The sequence below is a fragment of the Zea mays genome, chromosome 3 (assembly GCF_902167145.1).
Source record: "Zea mays cultivar B73 chromosome 3, Zm-B73-REFERENCE-NAM-5.0, whole genome shotgun sequence".
NCBI lineage: Eukaryota > Viridiplantae > Streptophyta > Magnoliopsida > Poales > Poaceae > Zea > Zea mays.
In genome coordinates, this window is record NC_050098.1 from 209,047,503 (window position 1) to 209,062,393 (window position 14,891).

At 49.8% G+C, this 14,891-nt stretch overlaps 2 protein-coding genes across 3 annotated transcripts; one reads left to right on the plus strand and one right to left on the minus strand.

Moving 5' to 3' along the window:
• Positions 1-5,384: 5,384 nt before the first annotated feature.
• Positions 5,385-6,693, plus strand: LOC100283606 (CDA1). The gene has a single exon (NM_001156507.2). The coding sequence runs from the start codon at positions 5,534-5,536 to the stop codon at positions 6,482-6,484; it is 951 nt and encodes a 316-aa protein (NP_001149979.2). The 5' UTR covers positions 5,385-5,533; the 3' UTR covers positions 6,485-6,693.
• Positions 6,694-11,328: 4,635 nt separating this feature from the next.
• Positions 11,329-14,373, minus strand: LOC100193900 (uncharacterized). Of its 2 annotated transcripts, XM_008673953.4 has the most exons (3): positions 14,155-14,373; positions 12,930-13,309; positions 11,329-11,920 (listed from the first exon to the last, which is right to left on the minus strand). In XM_008673953.4, exons 2-3 carry the CDS (start codon positions 13,209-13,211, stop codon positions 11,501-11,503), a joined length of 702 nt encoding a protein of 233 aa, XP_008672175.1. In that variant the 5' UTR covers positions 13,212-13,309; positions 14,155-14,373; the 3' UTR covers positions 11,329-11,500. The 2 variants fall into 2 exon arrangements, with proteins under 2 accessions (XP_008672175.1, NP_001132446.1); NM_001138974.1 differs by lacking the exon at positions 14,155-14,373 and having other exon boundaries at positions 11,335-11,920; positions 12,930-13,248.
• Positions 14,374-14,891: the final 518 nt, after the last annotated feature.

Genomic DNA, 14,891 nt, shown 5'->3' on the forward strand with positions numbered 1-14,891 from the left:
AATCCTTGAAGCCGAACGATGGCTGAAAGGTACCAACTCCCGCGGAGTTGCGTTCCTCCAACGATGAGGCGGAAAGACGGCGGGTATCCCCCATCCGGGGGCTTGGAAGATGGAAAGACGCGATGCATAAGGGAGCACGAAGACATGGTCGCCTTCTGAAGGGGGTCACCCTCCTTTTAAAGGCGACTCTCCCTACTTGCGTCCCCAACCGTTGCGGGCTGAGTCTTCTCTGACACACTCCAAGGTCCCCCCTGCGGCGCGGGGGCTGGGTCCCACATGTCATGCAGGCCGGCTCAGAGCAGAAGAAGCCAGGCCGCCACGCGCGGTGCGCACGACCGCCCAGCGGTTACAAGTGACCCTCCACTTTTGCCCAGACCAGCGGGCGAAAGGGGCGGGCAGCCATGCAGGCGGCATGCAACCGCGCCAAGTGGACGCGCTTCTCCGACTCCCGACACGCCCAGCGTGGAGGCCCAGGCCCACGCGTCACGCAACCGGCGTGCCGGATGCTTCATGCAAGCAACTGCACCGCCACTTGCGCCACCACCGCGCCTCCTCGATTGCGGAACCAATACCGCGACTCGAGGCGACCCAGCGCACGACCCAGCAGCGCCAGCCTGGCGCGGCGGTCAATGCGGCCAAAAATGGGCCGGCAGTAATGACGGTGGCAGGCGGGCGGGAGCAGCGGTCACGTCGTCAGCCAAGCTCACGTCCCATCCGGGGGCAGCAAGAGAACCCCCTCTCACGGCGTGAAGACAACGCGCCCGTGATCCGTTCCTCGAATGGCTCGCGCACGCGCAACGGCCGCCCCGCCAACCACTCGCACTGTCGCATTAACTCCGCGGCGGGACAGGCGGCGCCTCTGGCAGGAGAAGCGGGCGACGCTTCGCCTTCGCCATAATGACCGCGTTAGTAAAGGTACGCCGCGTCGTTCGATTTCGTATCCTTTTTCTTTTTTCCTCTTTCTCTCTCTCTTGCAACAGAGACCGGGAAAGGGGGATACCCCGAAAAGGATCCTTCCCCAGGAAGGAATCAGGCTCCGAGCCTCCCTACTGATCAGAGGTACGAAGGCTGGCCCCTCGAAGGGTTCGACAGCCGCCTCAGATCGCGTGGGCCCTACACCCACTACTGGTCAGAGGTTCGAAGGCCGGCCCCCCGAAGGGTTCTACGGCCGCCTCAGGCTACTCGGGCTCCGCGCCCATTACTGAACAGGGGTTCGAAGGCTGGCCCCCGAAGGGTTCACAGCCGCCTCAGACGCCGAGCGAGGGATGACCATGGGTACGTTCGATACATAACCAAGGCTCGGGCTGCGCTCCCGAGGTACCCTAGGACATTTCCGAGACCAGCGGGAGCGATCTTGTAACGGAATCCCATCAAAGGGAGGCATCGAGCCCTTGGACCTCGTCGCCAGGGGACCGGGTCCGGCAGATCACCCGCAGGTACTTTTGGGCGTGCCTCTGGGCCCCTAGCCGACCCCTAACGAACGGGGCACGGACGTCCACTCGAATTACCTGCTTGCAGCTCACCGGAGACACCATGTTCGGCGCCCATCGAGGGCAACATGGCGCTTTCCCCCCCTCCTCCTTGTGGAAAGGTGACGCAGGGGCGTATGTAAAAAAGCCGAGTCTGTCCCTGATCGCCCTCTCGCCCTGTGCAGAGGCTCAGGGGCTGCTCTCGCAAACCCGGCTCCGGCCGAACCGTTGACAGCGTCAACATACCAGCCCGAGAACTTGGGACCCGACCGTACACCCGGGCTACGACCAGCTCGCATGAGGGAACAACCAGACCAGCCAAAGCATTACGCGAGGCATTAAGACCTCGAAGGAGTGAAACCACTCCTCCGAGGCCTCGGGGGCTACACCCGGCGGGTGCGCTCGCGCGCACCCACCGGAACAAAATGCAACCGAGAAAGGCTGGTCCCCTTGCAAAAAAGTGCGACGAAAGCCTCCAAGCGAGTGCTAACACTCCCTTCGAGGGGGCTACTGTCGGGGACCATAATTAGGGGTACCCTCAAGACTCCTAATTCTCAGCTGGTAACCCCCATCAGCATAAAGCTGCTAAGGCCTGATGGGTGCGATTACGTCAGGGATCAGTCCGTTCGAGCGACTCGATCACGCCTCGCCCGAGCCTAGCCTCGGACAAGGGCAGCCGACCCCGGAGGATTTCCGTCTCGCCCGAGGCCCCCCTCCGACGGCGAACATATTTCCGGCTCGCCCGAGGCCCTGCCTTCGCTAAGAAGCAACCCTGACCAAATCACCGCACCGACCGACCAAATCGCAGGAGCATTTAATGCAAAGGTGGCCTTACACCTTTATCCTGACGTGCGCCCCCGGCAGAGCCGAAGTGACCGCCGTCACTTCGTCGCTCCACTGACCGGCCTGACAGAAGGACAGCGCCGCCTGCGCCACACCGACTGCAGTGCCACTTGACAGAGTGAGACTGACAGGCAGTCAGGTCCTGCAGAAGGCACCACAGGAAACTCCGCTCCGCCCGACCCAGGGCTCGGACTCGGGCTCAGCCCCGGAAGACGGTGAACTCTGCTCCGCCTGACCCAGGGCTCGGACTCGGGCTAAGTCCCGGAAGACGGCGAACTCCGCTCCGCCCGACCCAGGGCTCGGACTCGGGCTCAGCCCCGGAAGACGGCGAACTCCGCTCCGCCCAACCGAGGGCTCGGACTCGGGCTCAGCCCCGGAAGACGGCGAACTCCGCTCCGCCCGACCCAGGGCTCGGACTCGGGCTAAGTCCCGGAAGACGGTGAACTCCGCTCCGCCCGACCCAGGGCTCGGACTCGGGCTCAGCCCCGGAAGACGGCGAACTCCGCTCCGCCCGACCCAGGGCTCGGACTCGGGCTAAGTCCCGGAAGACGGCGAACTCCGCTCCGCCCGACCCAGGGCTCGGACTCGGGCTCAGCCCCAGAAGACGACGAACTCCGCTTCGCCCGACCCCAGGGCTCGGACTCCGCCCTGGCCTCAGCCGACGACCTCCGCCTCGCCCGACCCAGGGGCTCGGACTCGGCCTCGGCCACGGAAGACAGACTTGACCTCGACTTCGGAGGAGCTTCCACATCGCCCAACCTAGGGCGCAGACCAGCCACGTCAACAGGAGGCGCCATCATCGCCCTACCCCGAGCTAACTCGGGCCGCAGGAAACAAGACCGGTGTCCCGTCTGGCTCGCTCCGCCAGATAGGCAATGATGGCGCCCCGCATACCCTGTGACGACGGCGGCTCTCAGCCCCCTTACGGAAGCAAGAGGACGTCAGCAAGGGCCCAACCGCTCCGACAGCTGTCCCTCCGCCAGGCTCCATCGCTCCTCCGACGGCCACGACATCACACCAGTTGGGTGCCAAAATCTCTCCGGCTGTCACATCGGCATGTACTTAGGGCGCTAGCTCTCCCCCGCTAGACACGTAGCACTCAGCTACACCCCCCATTGTACACCTGGATCCTCTCCTTACGCCTATAAAAGGAAGGACCAGGGCCCTCTTAGAGAAGGTTGGTCGCGCGGGGACGAGGACGAGACAGGCGCTCGCTTGGAGCCGCTCGCTTCCCTCACCCGCGTGGACGCTTGTAACCCCCTACTGCAAGCGCACCCGACCTGGGCGCGGGACGAACACGAAGGCCGCGGGATTCCCACCTCTCTCACGTCGGTCACCGGCCGCCTCGCTCTCCCCCCTTCGCGCTCGCCCTCGCGCTCGACCCATCTGGGCTGGGGCACGCGGCGACACTCACTCGTCGGCCCAAGGGACCCCCCGGTCTCGGAACGCCGACAAGTATGTTATCCGATTACGGTTGAACTCAAACAAACATGATTTAACGTATCTGTTACACATTATATTACAAATATGTGAACTAAACAACATCTTAATCTATCATATACATGATTATGTATTAATTAATTTATGTGTTTGTTAGATGTTTGGACAATTAATATCATTAGGATGAACTACTCGATAATTATCTGGTACCTACTCGGGTAGTAACTGTTACCCACCCAGATTATTACTCAGTTCCATTCTATCCGTTCCGAATTTTAATTATCTGTATTCGGTCCCGAGAGAAATAGCTCTCCTGAGTGCGAGTCTGATGCACGCCCCGGCGGCCTTTTCCGTTTCGTGTCGCCTTCTGCTGCAAAGCACATGCACGTACTCCCCGCCGAGGCACGAGCGCCACAAGCAAGAACTAGCTGCCTCTCCATCCAGTCTCCAGTTCGATCAGTGCGACGGCGGCCTACCTGACTCGGACCACCACGAGCCGCTCGCGCGGCTGAAGCTGAACCCACTAGCGTGTCCGTGGCATTACGCACAGACGTTCGTTCCAAGACGGAACCCGCAAGTACGTCTCAATTGCTTATTTGACTGTCTAGTTTCCTATCTTATTCCCTATTTTAAATCTCTCCACAAACAATATTAAATATTAATAGTGTCATTTACAATTCCACGTCTCCTACTTTACATGCTCCACTAGAGATAGTTTAATGTTAAGCGAGCAGCATGCACGCTTGTTTTGCGTGCTGCCGAGTGCCGACCGCCGACGGAGGCGATCAGCACCGGCCGGTACGTGTTGCTGGGTCACATTGGGTACCCAGAAAGAGAAGCACGGTAACGTGCCGACTCGTCGTCGGCGTCGTTTTCGGCCGAAAGAAAATGGTCGGATCTCACACGCGACGCGAGGGCGAGACGGCACCGATGGGATCTGAAACAGGCGACCCCTCCTGCGTCGCGGCAACAATAATCTAATCACCGGAACGTGAATCACACGAGGCAGGCAACCAAACGGCACCAATAAACACCATTAACAAGTGCATAATTGAGACCGGGGCGGCTCGATCGCTCCCGGCTCCATCAACAGCCACAACCAAAACCCCGGGAGCCGCACATTCATTCCGTCGCAAGGAAAGCGACGCCGTGAAGTAGAGCCGTGCATTTCTCGTGGGCCACACACAGGCGGCTGGGAAGTAGCTCGCGCGAGTGGACAATCATTTGGATCGTAGGATAACACATCATTATCGGTCAAATCTGGCCAATAAGGACGATCAGCTGCTCAGTAGTTAAGAAAACTCTTCTGACATATATAGTATATACTTGAGTTGCTGGACCGATCTAAACAAAGATTGATGGCGTGTGTGTTCCGTCTCAGATTTTCCAGACTCACACAACACTTTATTATGTACGATCATCATCTTGCGACCATACCATAACGCGGCAAAGTTTCCATATGCACTGACGCGTCGAATGCAATTTTGCGGTGACCATCTTCGTTTCCAAAATGCAAAAGAAAAAGGAAATCCGTCACGAAATGAATAACGAGACACTTTGCTGCGTCTCCGACTCCCCGTACCCTCCTCCTTCCCATTATAAATTGCGTCGCACCACAGGCAGTAGAGCCCCCTCTCTCTTCTCATCCCTCGTGGTCGCGTGGTCCTGGGTGCTGGCCTCTTCCAAGCTCCAAGGAACATCCAAAGCACATCCGTGTTACGAGTTCGGAGACTAAACGCGATTAAGAGTACTGGTAGCCTAGTTACAGTTGGATCTGAGCGATGGGGGAGGAGCAGGTGGTGGCGCCAAAGCCGGAGGCCGCCGCCGCCGCCGCCGCCACGTCGGTGGAGCTGACGGGGTTCGTTATGGGCGCGGAGGACGCCGAGCGCGCCGCGGCGGCCGCCGGCGTAGCGACCGTCCAGGACCTGCTGCCGCTCCTGGTCCCGTCCGCGAGGAAGCGCGCGCAGGTCCCGATCTCGGGGTTCCCCGTGGGCGCCGTGGGGCTGGGCGCCAGCGGCCGCGTCTACGTCGGCGTAAACCTCGAGTTCCGCGGCCTCCCGCTGTGCCACTCCGTCCACGCCGAGCAGTTCCTCGTCGCCAACGCGGCCGCCGCGGGGGAGCCCGAGCTGCGCGCCGTCGCCGTCTCCCACATGCCCTGCGGCCACTGCCGCCAGTTCCTGCAGGAGATCCGCGGCGCCGCCAGCATCCGAATCCTCGTGACCAGCGACGCCGCTGAGGGATGCGCACCCGAGTGGCGCACGGTGGCGTCCCTCCTCCTCCGCCCCTTCGGGCCCCACGATCTCCTCCCCGGAGATGTGCCCCTCGTCCTCGAGGCTCACGACAACGCCCTGGGTGATCCCGTCGCCAATGGCCTCGCCCGCAGCGACCTGGACGCGCGCCTGAGGCAGGCCGCGGAGGCGGCGGCGCGGGCGGCGCACGCGCCGTACAGCAAGTGTCCGTCGGGGTTCGCGGTGGCAGACGGCGACGGGAGGATCTATGCCGGCGGCTGCCTGGAGTCCGCGGCCTACAACCCGACGCTGGGTCCCGTCCAGGCGGCCATCATTGCGATGGTGGCAGCCGGAGGCTGCTCCGCCGGGGACGTGGTCGCGGCGGCGCTCGTGGAGAAGGAGCAGGCGTCGGTGGCCCAGGAGGCGACGGCCAGGATCTTCCTCGACGCCGTGGCCCCACATGCCAGCTTTCACGTCTACAACTACAGGCCGTCCGATGCTTGATGAGCTTCTGTGGCAGGAACGTGATCGAGATAATGTCCATAAAAACAATTTTAAGAATAAAATGATAAAACCATGTGCAGTTGCCAGCAGGACTGTGATGTGGGGCCTACTTATTCAGCGTGATTATTGTCCTCCTATTGCCACTTGTGCTCACTGTACTGTACTATTCAAATTGTTATCTGATTTAGTGGTTGGATACGTTTGACTAGAAATGACAATGGGTAATCGAAATCCAATGTTTTTTTACCTATTAGGGTACGGGTTTATGTCAATTTTCATACCCATAGGTTTATTAATGAGCATAAATCTATGGCCGATAGGTTCATGGGTACGGGTTTGTTTCTATAGTACCCAACCACGTGAATCCGTGGGGTTTTTAAACCCGACCAAACCTATTGATATTGTCATTTTATTTTATAAACCAACAACAAACTTGTTATCTTCTTATTTACTCTCTAATTTTTATCAAATGATGAATTATAAGTAGTTGGTGAGAGTTTTGCTTGTTCCTATTATAGTTTTTACTAGCGTTATATATATGTGGTGGATGGATAACTTAGTGCAAGGTCACTTGATTAGACTGTCTGCAACGGTTACCCCTAAATTTTTCCCCCTATATCACTTTTTTGCGTCACATCATCAACATTTCATCCCCTACTTTTTTATCTCCCGCAGCGGTTCCCCCTATATTCTCCCCCTATACCCCACTACAACTATAAAATATCATTTCCTATACCTACTTTTCATTTACTATCAATTTTTCTCTATCTAATAAATACTCACGTGTTACAAAAATACGCAAGAGGAGCAGTTAGCGTTACCCTGCATCTGGCGGTTCACTGTGCATTGCGCTTGTATTGTAGCAGCGGTAGCGGTGAGCGCTGCAGCATGTAGCGTTGCTCTGCACACGCTATACGAAGGGGAGAGGGCGTGTGGCGGGATGCGCTGCGCATAGCCTTATACAACTTATTATTTGCATTTCATTCTCTCTACTAATAATTTTTATACCAAATCACGAACTCGTTGTTCATCACATAAATTTTGGACCATGATCTCATTAATAATTATGATACTTATTGATTATGAGAAAAACAAGCACATTGGAGATGAAACCCGCGGGTAATATGTGGGTACCCGCTAATCCAATGGGTACGGGTTTGGGCAAAATTTCAAACCCATCATGGATACAGATTTTTTAATAGATAAAAATATATTTCACGTGTACGGGTTTGGGATGGCAAAACCCAACAGGTTTGTACCCGTTGCCATCTCTATGTTTGATAGAGAAGAACACATCCATTAATATGCTAGTAACATCTATCTATAATAGTACCGGCTGCTAAGGCCATCTCACAGACTACATATCACACATTCTATTTGAAACTCCACTACGTAGACAATGGAGACTACAGTATAAAAATGTATTTTGCACTCCTGAACGAAGGTCCACACGGACCACTTCCCAGCGTGTGTTCTGTTCTGAGTTTATCTGATCTGCTCCAAATTGCCTTCTTCCCTGTTGGGGCGAAGGCGAAGACGCCACCCTTCGCTCGATTCCTTCGCCGATCTCACCAAACCAACGGAGGCTAAACGACCGGCAGTTTCCACCCTTCGTCCAATACGCTGCAAGACGAAGGTCTACGACGAGGTCGCTCCGTCTCGCGGCCTCGTCCAACGCGAAGGCCCATGTAGAATTCGGCCCATTGTAACGGGCCTCGCGCGGCTGAGCACATTACGGGCCCGGTTTGTGAAGGCTTTTCTATAATGACAGTTTGTAACCCTGCTTTATGGAAATATTCCGGGGATGACCTAGGCGCCTGAGGGCACATGCGTCCTTAATCCATGACGCTGGGCACTCAGGCACCTATAAATACCCCCGCACAGTGCCCTTGAGAGGCTAGATTAACAGATCAATTGACTTCTTATGCTAAAACCTTGTCCGCATTACTTTCACTCTCCCGTTGGATCATCTTGTTCGGGAGAGCAAGTTCCAATATTTCCTAAAGACCATAAAATAGTCATGTGTGCAAAGTTATTTGGACTTGAGGCCTTTCACGCAAGGTTCCCCAATACCACGGCGCGAGGCGCGTGCTTTGTTTTTTACCCTTTCCTATGACTCATCTGACTTACGTTTCTGTAGGTTGTTCTCTCTTCACTCTCCGTCTGTTTGGTTGCTGAACGGTGGTAGCATGGCCCGTATGTGAGGAGCCAGACATCTTGGACACAGGCTCTATCTATACATAGTCTTTTGTTTGGTTGTTTGTATTAGTGCATTCAAGATAAATACAGCTCGTGTTTGATAATCTGCATCAAAACATGTATAAAAGAAGAGTGCGTAAATAATTTTTCAAATATTATACAACACGTATAGTCTAGTTTTGTTCGTAAAATTTTGAGGATCATGAATATAAAATTGATTTGATGATTAAATCTTTTAATTAAAAAATCTAATAAAAAAACAATCTTAAAAGCTTTCTCGTTTTGCGTGCAAATACATGAAGTTGCATGGCCTGTGCCTGCTTGCGCGGAGATGCCCACCGGCTGCGTATGCCGGAAGCCTGGCTGCACCCCTAGTTTTGTATCTATTCAGCATGTACGTGATGGGAAGCCAACCAAACGTCACTTGCTTTGAGACTCCGCGGCTGCAGGTGCACGCTCCTGTCCTCTAACCAAACAGATGGTCTATGTCTAAAGTCCGATCCTGCCACAGTGCTTGTGCAGAATGCGCATTGCCACACTCTTTGTAATAAAAAATCGAGTTTCTCGCACTTCATTAAGTAATTATACATAGTTAACTGTAAATTAGACAATTCTAGTACGCTCAGCTAAGGCGTGTCCTGTATGGTACAATATCACTATACCATTCAATTCAAATTTGTGCGCATATGTATGGATCTTAGTTTAATTCATTATGACACTTCCTCTGTTGGCCGTTCTGGATTGATGCCTTCCTTCTGTAAAACAATTCCCCTGTAGACTCTAAACAATTGATCTTTTGGACATGAATCCCTTCCATTCACTGTTGGTAGTATCCGTATCTGATGCTTTTTACTTTACAATATAAAACAATTCCATAATTTACCAGCCATTTGCAAATGATTTAAATTTTAATGAGATGGCGTGATGAACTGTACAACAGAGACGTGGGCACACATGTGCCATATACAACCAACTAGAACTAACTCTTTCAGTGCCCGATCTGAAATTCGATTCTAATTTGCACCTTCAGTTCTCCAAAACACTTTTTTTGGAAGTTGTCAAACAACGAAAACACTTATGGTCCTATGTTCCAAAACTAGCTGCTATTGCTTTGCCTGTAAGAAATTTAAAAACTGATTCGAAATTCACTTCTTGAACCGACTTGGCTGAAAGCTTTTCTCGTACGGATAAAATTATGAATAAAGATTTGAACCATAAGTGTTGTCGTTGGCTATAAACTCATTTCACAATCAACTAACGAACTCATATGTTTTTGTGTTGTATATTTTATACTCAAACATAAATGAAATTTGTAGCAATGTACAAACAATTTGCTACTCTCTACTATATTTAGGGTTTGTTCGTTTCACCGTTAATCCATGTGGATTTAGTGGTATTGAGTCGGTTTAAATTCATAGCAAGTCAAAATCCATCATAATACATTTCAATACACTCCAATCCACATGGAATTGGAATAACCGAACAAGACCTTAAGTGAAAGTTACTATTTTTGATGCATCGTCTCATCCAGGGAAAGCAGCGAGCGAAATAAAAGTCAAAAAACTAGAGCAGTGCTAGAATTCAAACTGTTCCCCTCCCCCCTTAAGCCCACAATCATTGTGTTTAACAAAGAATATATATCGTAAATATTCTGAAAATAGAAACCGTAGTAAGTTAGTAACACATGAGCAACGGACTAGTGGTACATATATGATTGAGTTATTATTCATGATCTCTGGTAAACATTTCATTGTTAGTGGTACGACTGAGTTATTATTGATGCGACCGAGTTATTTTTTTATTTACATAGGTATATACTTGATAAATAGATTATAATTTAAATAAAATGAAAAATAGAAAGTATGGTTCCACTTGATAATGGTTTACAGTTAAAATAGAATTGGTAAAATAGAAAATATGGTTCCACTGCCTTTGTATAATATTAACTTATCATATGAACCATTAACATGCCCCTAGTATTATAGAAAATACACAATTTTACTCTCACATGCTTAAATACAAATAAACTTTATTTTTATTGTAAGAATCAGTATATAAAATCTGGACATGTGATTTTTATACAGTAGTCATATTTCGCCATTTCCTATTACCAATAAAAATCTTAGCTCCAAACTTGATCTTTGCCACACCACTAAAAAAATTTATACCGTATATTTTTTTCTCACTAACAGGTAAGTCTCGCGTATAACAATATGGGTTGTGATTGACTGCTATTGTGTCGCAATTGGCTGTCTATTGGGCCAGTCCAACACCTCCACCATGGAGCTCTTCTATACATTTTTTCAGTTTAATTAGGATTTCAGATCTAAATGGGAGCTACTTCAAGTTAGATCTGATTTAAAGTTAAAGCCGTCACATAGAGGCCCTATCTGTCAAGCTACCTGCTGTTCGTCACTGTGTCCTCGTCGATGAGTACCACGGCAGAACAGCAAGGCTAAAATGTGGCTCGGAGGTCAGAAAGGAGCAAGGATGAGCTAAATATGTACTTCGATCTGACATACTACTACAATGAGCAAAGATTGTGACAATTTTTTTCTATCTCGAAAATGTGCAGGAGAGTGCGTACCTTTGTTGTTAGGCCATGCAATTGCAGAAACAAGATTGTGAGGCCAATGAGCACGCCATGAACTAAATTTTTCACGAGACCGCCTCCATAAGTCAAAATAAATTGGTCTGAATTTGAACAGGTTTCTGAATCACTGAAGCTGATGACATCAATTATTTAATTGAATCTAGCACAGCGATTACATGTAGACTGCGATGCGCTAATGAGTGCTTTCAGTAATTCTTCTCCGGTCAACATATCAAACCCTTAACGCAGTATACCGTAAAAACAAACCATCCAATCAAAAGAATAGAGAATGCTGCCATCCCTACCAGGAAAGACCAGCCAGCCATTAAAATACCGATGCATGTCACAGTTAGGAAAGGCAAGAAAGACCGAGCGAAAGACATTTTGTCCACCCATTGGCCATGAAACCAAACAAGGGAAGCCACATTCAAAACATTCCACTCCACAGAGCCATTGTAAGCGAGCCGGTTCAGGCAGTTTGCCACAAACGAGTGGCAATTGCAGGTGAACAGATTGTAGTACTTGTGCTGGAAGCGTCTCATGCCCGATTGCAGAGCATCATCCCATGACATCGCTGCTCCAACTTCTGAATGGCTGTAGGACTGCTTGCATACATGTGCTGCAAGATTAACAGGAAGGCAGCACTGGACACCAAAGGAACAAAGAGGAAATCAACAAGTTGAAAAGAACTACAGGAAAGAGTGTGCCCAGTGACAACAGTTTTTTTACAAAACAAAACAAAACAAACAAGATTATGAAACTTCGAAATTAAATTTAAGTTCCATATATATTAGAATAGGAGCACCTCTACTGAAATCGGAAACCTAAAGTTCCCAAGAACAAGAACATATACAAATACAAATACAGGCTACTAAGAAAAAGAAAAAAAAAGATCAAGACTTCCCAATATTGGTGAATCAATCTGTTCTGGTTCTGCTTCTCCTGTGATAGCTAGCTACTAGCTAGAACAATCACAGGACCAGTTTCCAGATCATATATTTGATCTCTGGTTCCTTTTTCAATAGAATCTTATTTTTTAAGAACTATTACTACTAAATGAAACATCACATTTCCAGGCTCAACGTTTTACAAGTACCAGTTATGAAATACTTTACTGCTGAAAAGATACTAAAATAAGGAATAATATTGGAAAATATCGACTGTTTATGAATAAAGGGTGTACCCAGTGTCGTAGGCTTCCCGCACTGTGCGGGATCTGGGGATGAGTATCTTTAAGCACCAAGCCTTACCCGCATAATATGCAGAGGCTGGGGCTCGAACCCAGGACCTTTCGATTACAGACGGTAGGCTCTACCGCTGCACCAGGCCCGCCCTTCATCGATTGTTTATGAATCATGTAATAAAATTAAATAGAACAAAGGTACATTGACTTCATGCTGTCCAGAAATAAATTCAGATATTGATGACATTGGAAGCTGAAACCACCAGTTAAAACAAAATACTATGATTGTGTACTCAGAACTATAGGATTATTAGGCTTTCTACCCTTGGAGAAATCCAGATTTTAGCTCCATGGATCCTAAACCTGTTGACATCTTAGTAGTGGTTTAGGTAAAATAAAGTACAAGATGAGCACCTATGTTGAATTGCATAGCCCAGAAAATGAAATTATAGTCATCCATTCATCCTAACCTTCTTTCTGTCAAGCTGGAGGTATCTGGCAACTGAACCATAAGCAAAATTATCCATGCTCACCAAATTTGAACCAGCAAAATCCAAGATAGCCCCATCCTCCTGACAGATTCCAACATGCCCTATGTAAGGGGCAAGCCATGAAACTACAGGAAGAGGAGTCCAAACAATGCAGCACGGGAATCTTGCTCTCTTTGAATCTATCTCGTCAAGTGACCACAGATCTTGTAATCCATTATTTGAACTGACATCTTCATCAGCGAAATCAGCTTCAAGCTCCATTGACGAAAGTATTTGGTGATATTAATGTTCCTTGTCCTTGAAGAAACTAAAACAGTGTGCAGCTTCAATCTCAGTATCTCACAGTTTATCGACCTTCACTGAAAAGGAGCTATCCGGTTAGGTTCTCAATCTTCATGATTAAAACAACTGGTGAAGGATTAAAAATGTGCACCTAGTTTAGTACACTACCTTTACAATTTCATACGGCAACATCACTATGCAATACATTGAATGTGGACATAAAAGTACAAGCAATGGGTCCTGAACCATGTGAATATCTTTACCACTAATACAAATCTTTCTCCCAACGGCCAACACACGCCACCAGAAAAAGATTAGCATGTCACCATTTGTACTTTGGGCACAGATGGACCAGGCGTTAATTTTGCCATATCTGAGGAGGCACCCATGCACAAATTGGAAAGCTATCATTACGTTCTTATCAGTACCATATATTGGTAAAAGATTTTACATACTTTTGACATTTGTTAGTGTAGCTTACTTTTGTCTAACATATTAAGGGTTCTCTTAAATACGATAAGTTGAAGAAGATAGTTGCGAACTGGTAAGAAATGGCAACTGGATATACTCCTAAGTTTGAAAAGCTGTTGCTTCTCCTCTTTCCAATCCAGATCTAGTGTACACCAGCGTCTTCCAGCAGTTCAACGGAATGTTGTGCTAACCTCGCTCAGTGTTACTGGCGATTTAGTATCAAGTTCAATTCCAGGCGTATGGCCGGATGATGCATCCCTGCTCCGTGGGGTTCCATGTAGACTGATCGGAAACAATAACGAGAAGCGAATCGCAGCGCAGCTGGTTGTGCTTCGATAACCACTCCCGCGATCTCCCATCTCAGCCAGCCACCACTTCCGAGCACAGCGGCCCGATATAACACGACGCCGCGAACCGAAGCCGGAAGGGGTGCAGAAACAGGGGAACTCACCGGAGGAATTGGATCGGCGTGCTGTACGACCCGCTGGTCGTTGCCGGGGCGGGGTCAACCTGGTCGGGGTGCCGCCGCTGGCCGTATTGGGCAGGAAGAAGGTGACTCCAGAGGGTGCGCCACTGCGCCGTGCCGCCGCTGGGGCCTTGCTGCGGGGAAAGAGAGTGAGGCGCGGTGGTGACCGAATTTTTTGCATTTTGGTCCTTCAACGGAAAAAAATTCATGTTTGGACCCTAAAAAATTTTAATGTCATTTTTGGACCCTTTACTCGGCGCCGTAGCCTGTGGCGCCGAGGTAACACAGCTCGGCGCCATAGGCTATGGCGCCGAGGTACGTGCTGCGTTGGCACAAACGGACGTCGTGGCGCCGACGTGGCACCGAGCTCGGCGCCATAGATCATGGCGCCGAGCTCTGTTCTGTACAGAAAACTTGTCTAGCTCAGTTGGTAAAATACATGGCTCTTAACTCTGTGGTCGTGGGTTCGAGCCCCACGGTGGGCGTTTTTTAATACTTTTTGTCTTTGTCACTTATTTATTTTTTTTGTTGTCCATATTTTTCGTTTATGTCGTTGATTTGTCCGTCATGATTTATTTCTCATCCAATTTTATTTTTGTGACTGATTTGTTTATTCGTCCAGATTTTTTTATCCGGCGAGCACAGCAGCTGTATATGCAGTAAATTCTAAAATATATCATCTATGAGACAAGTATATAATGGAGTATACTTTTATTTAGTGC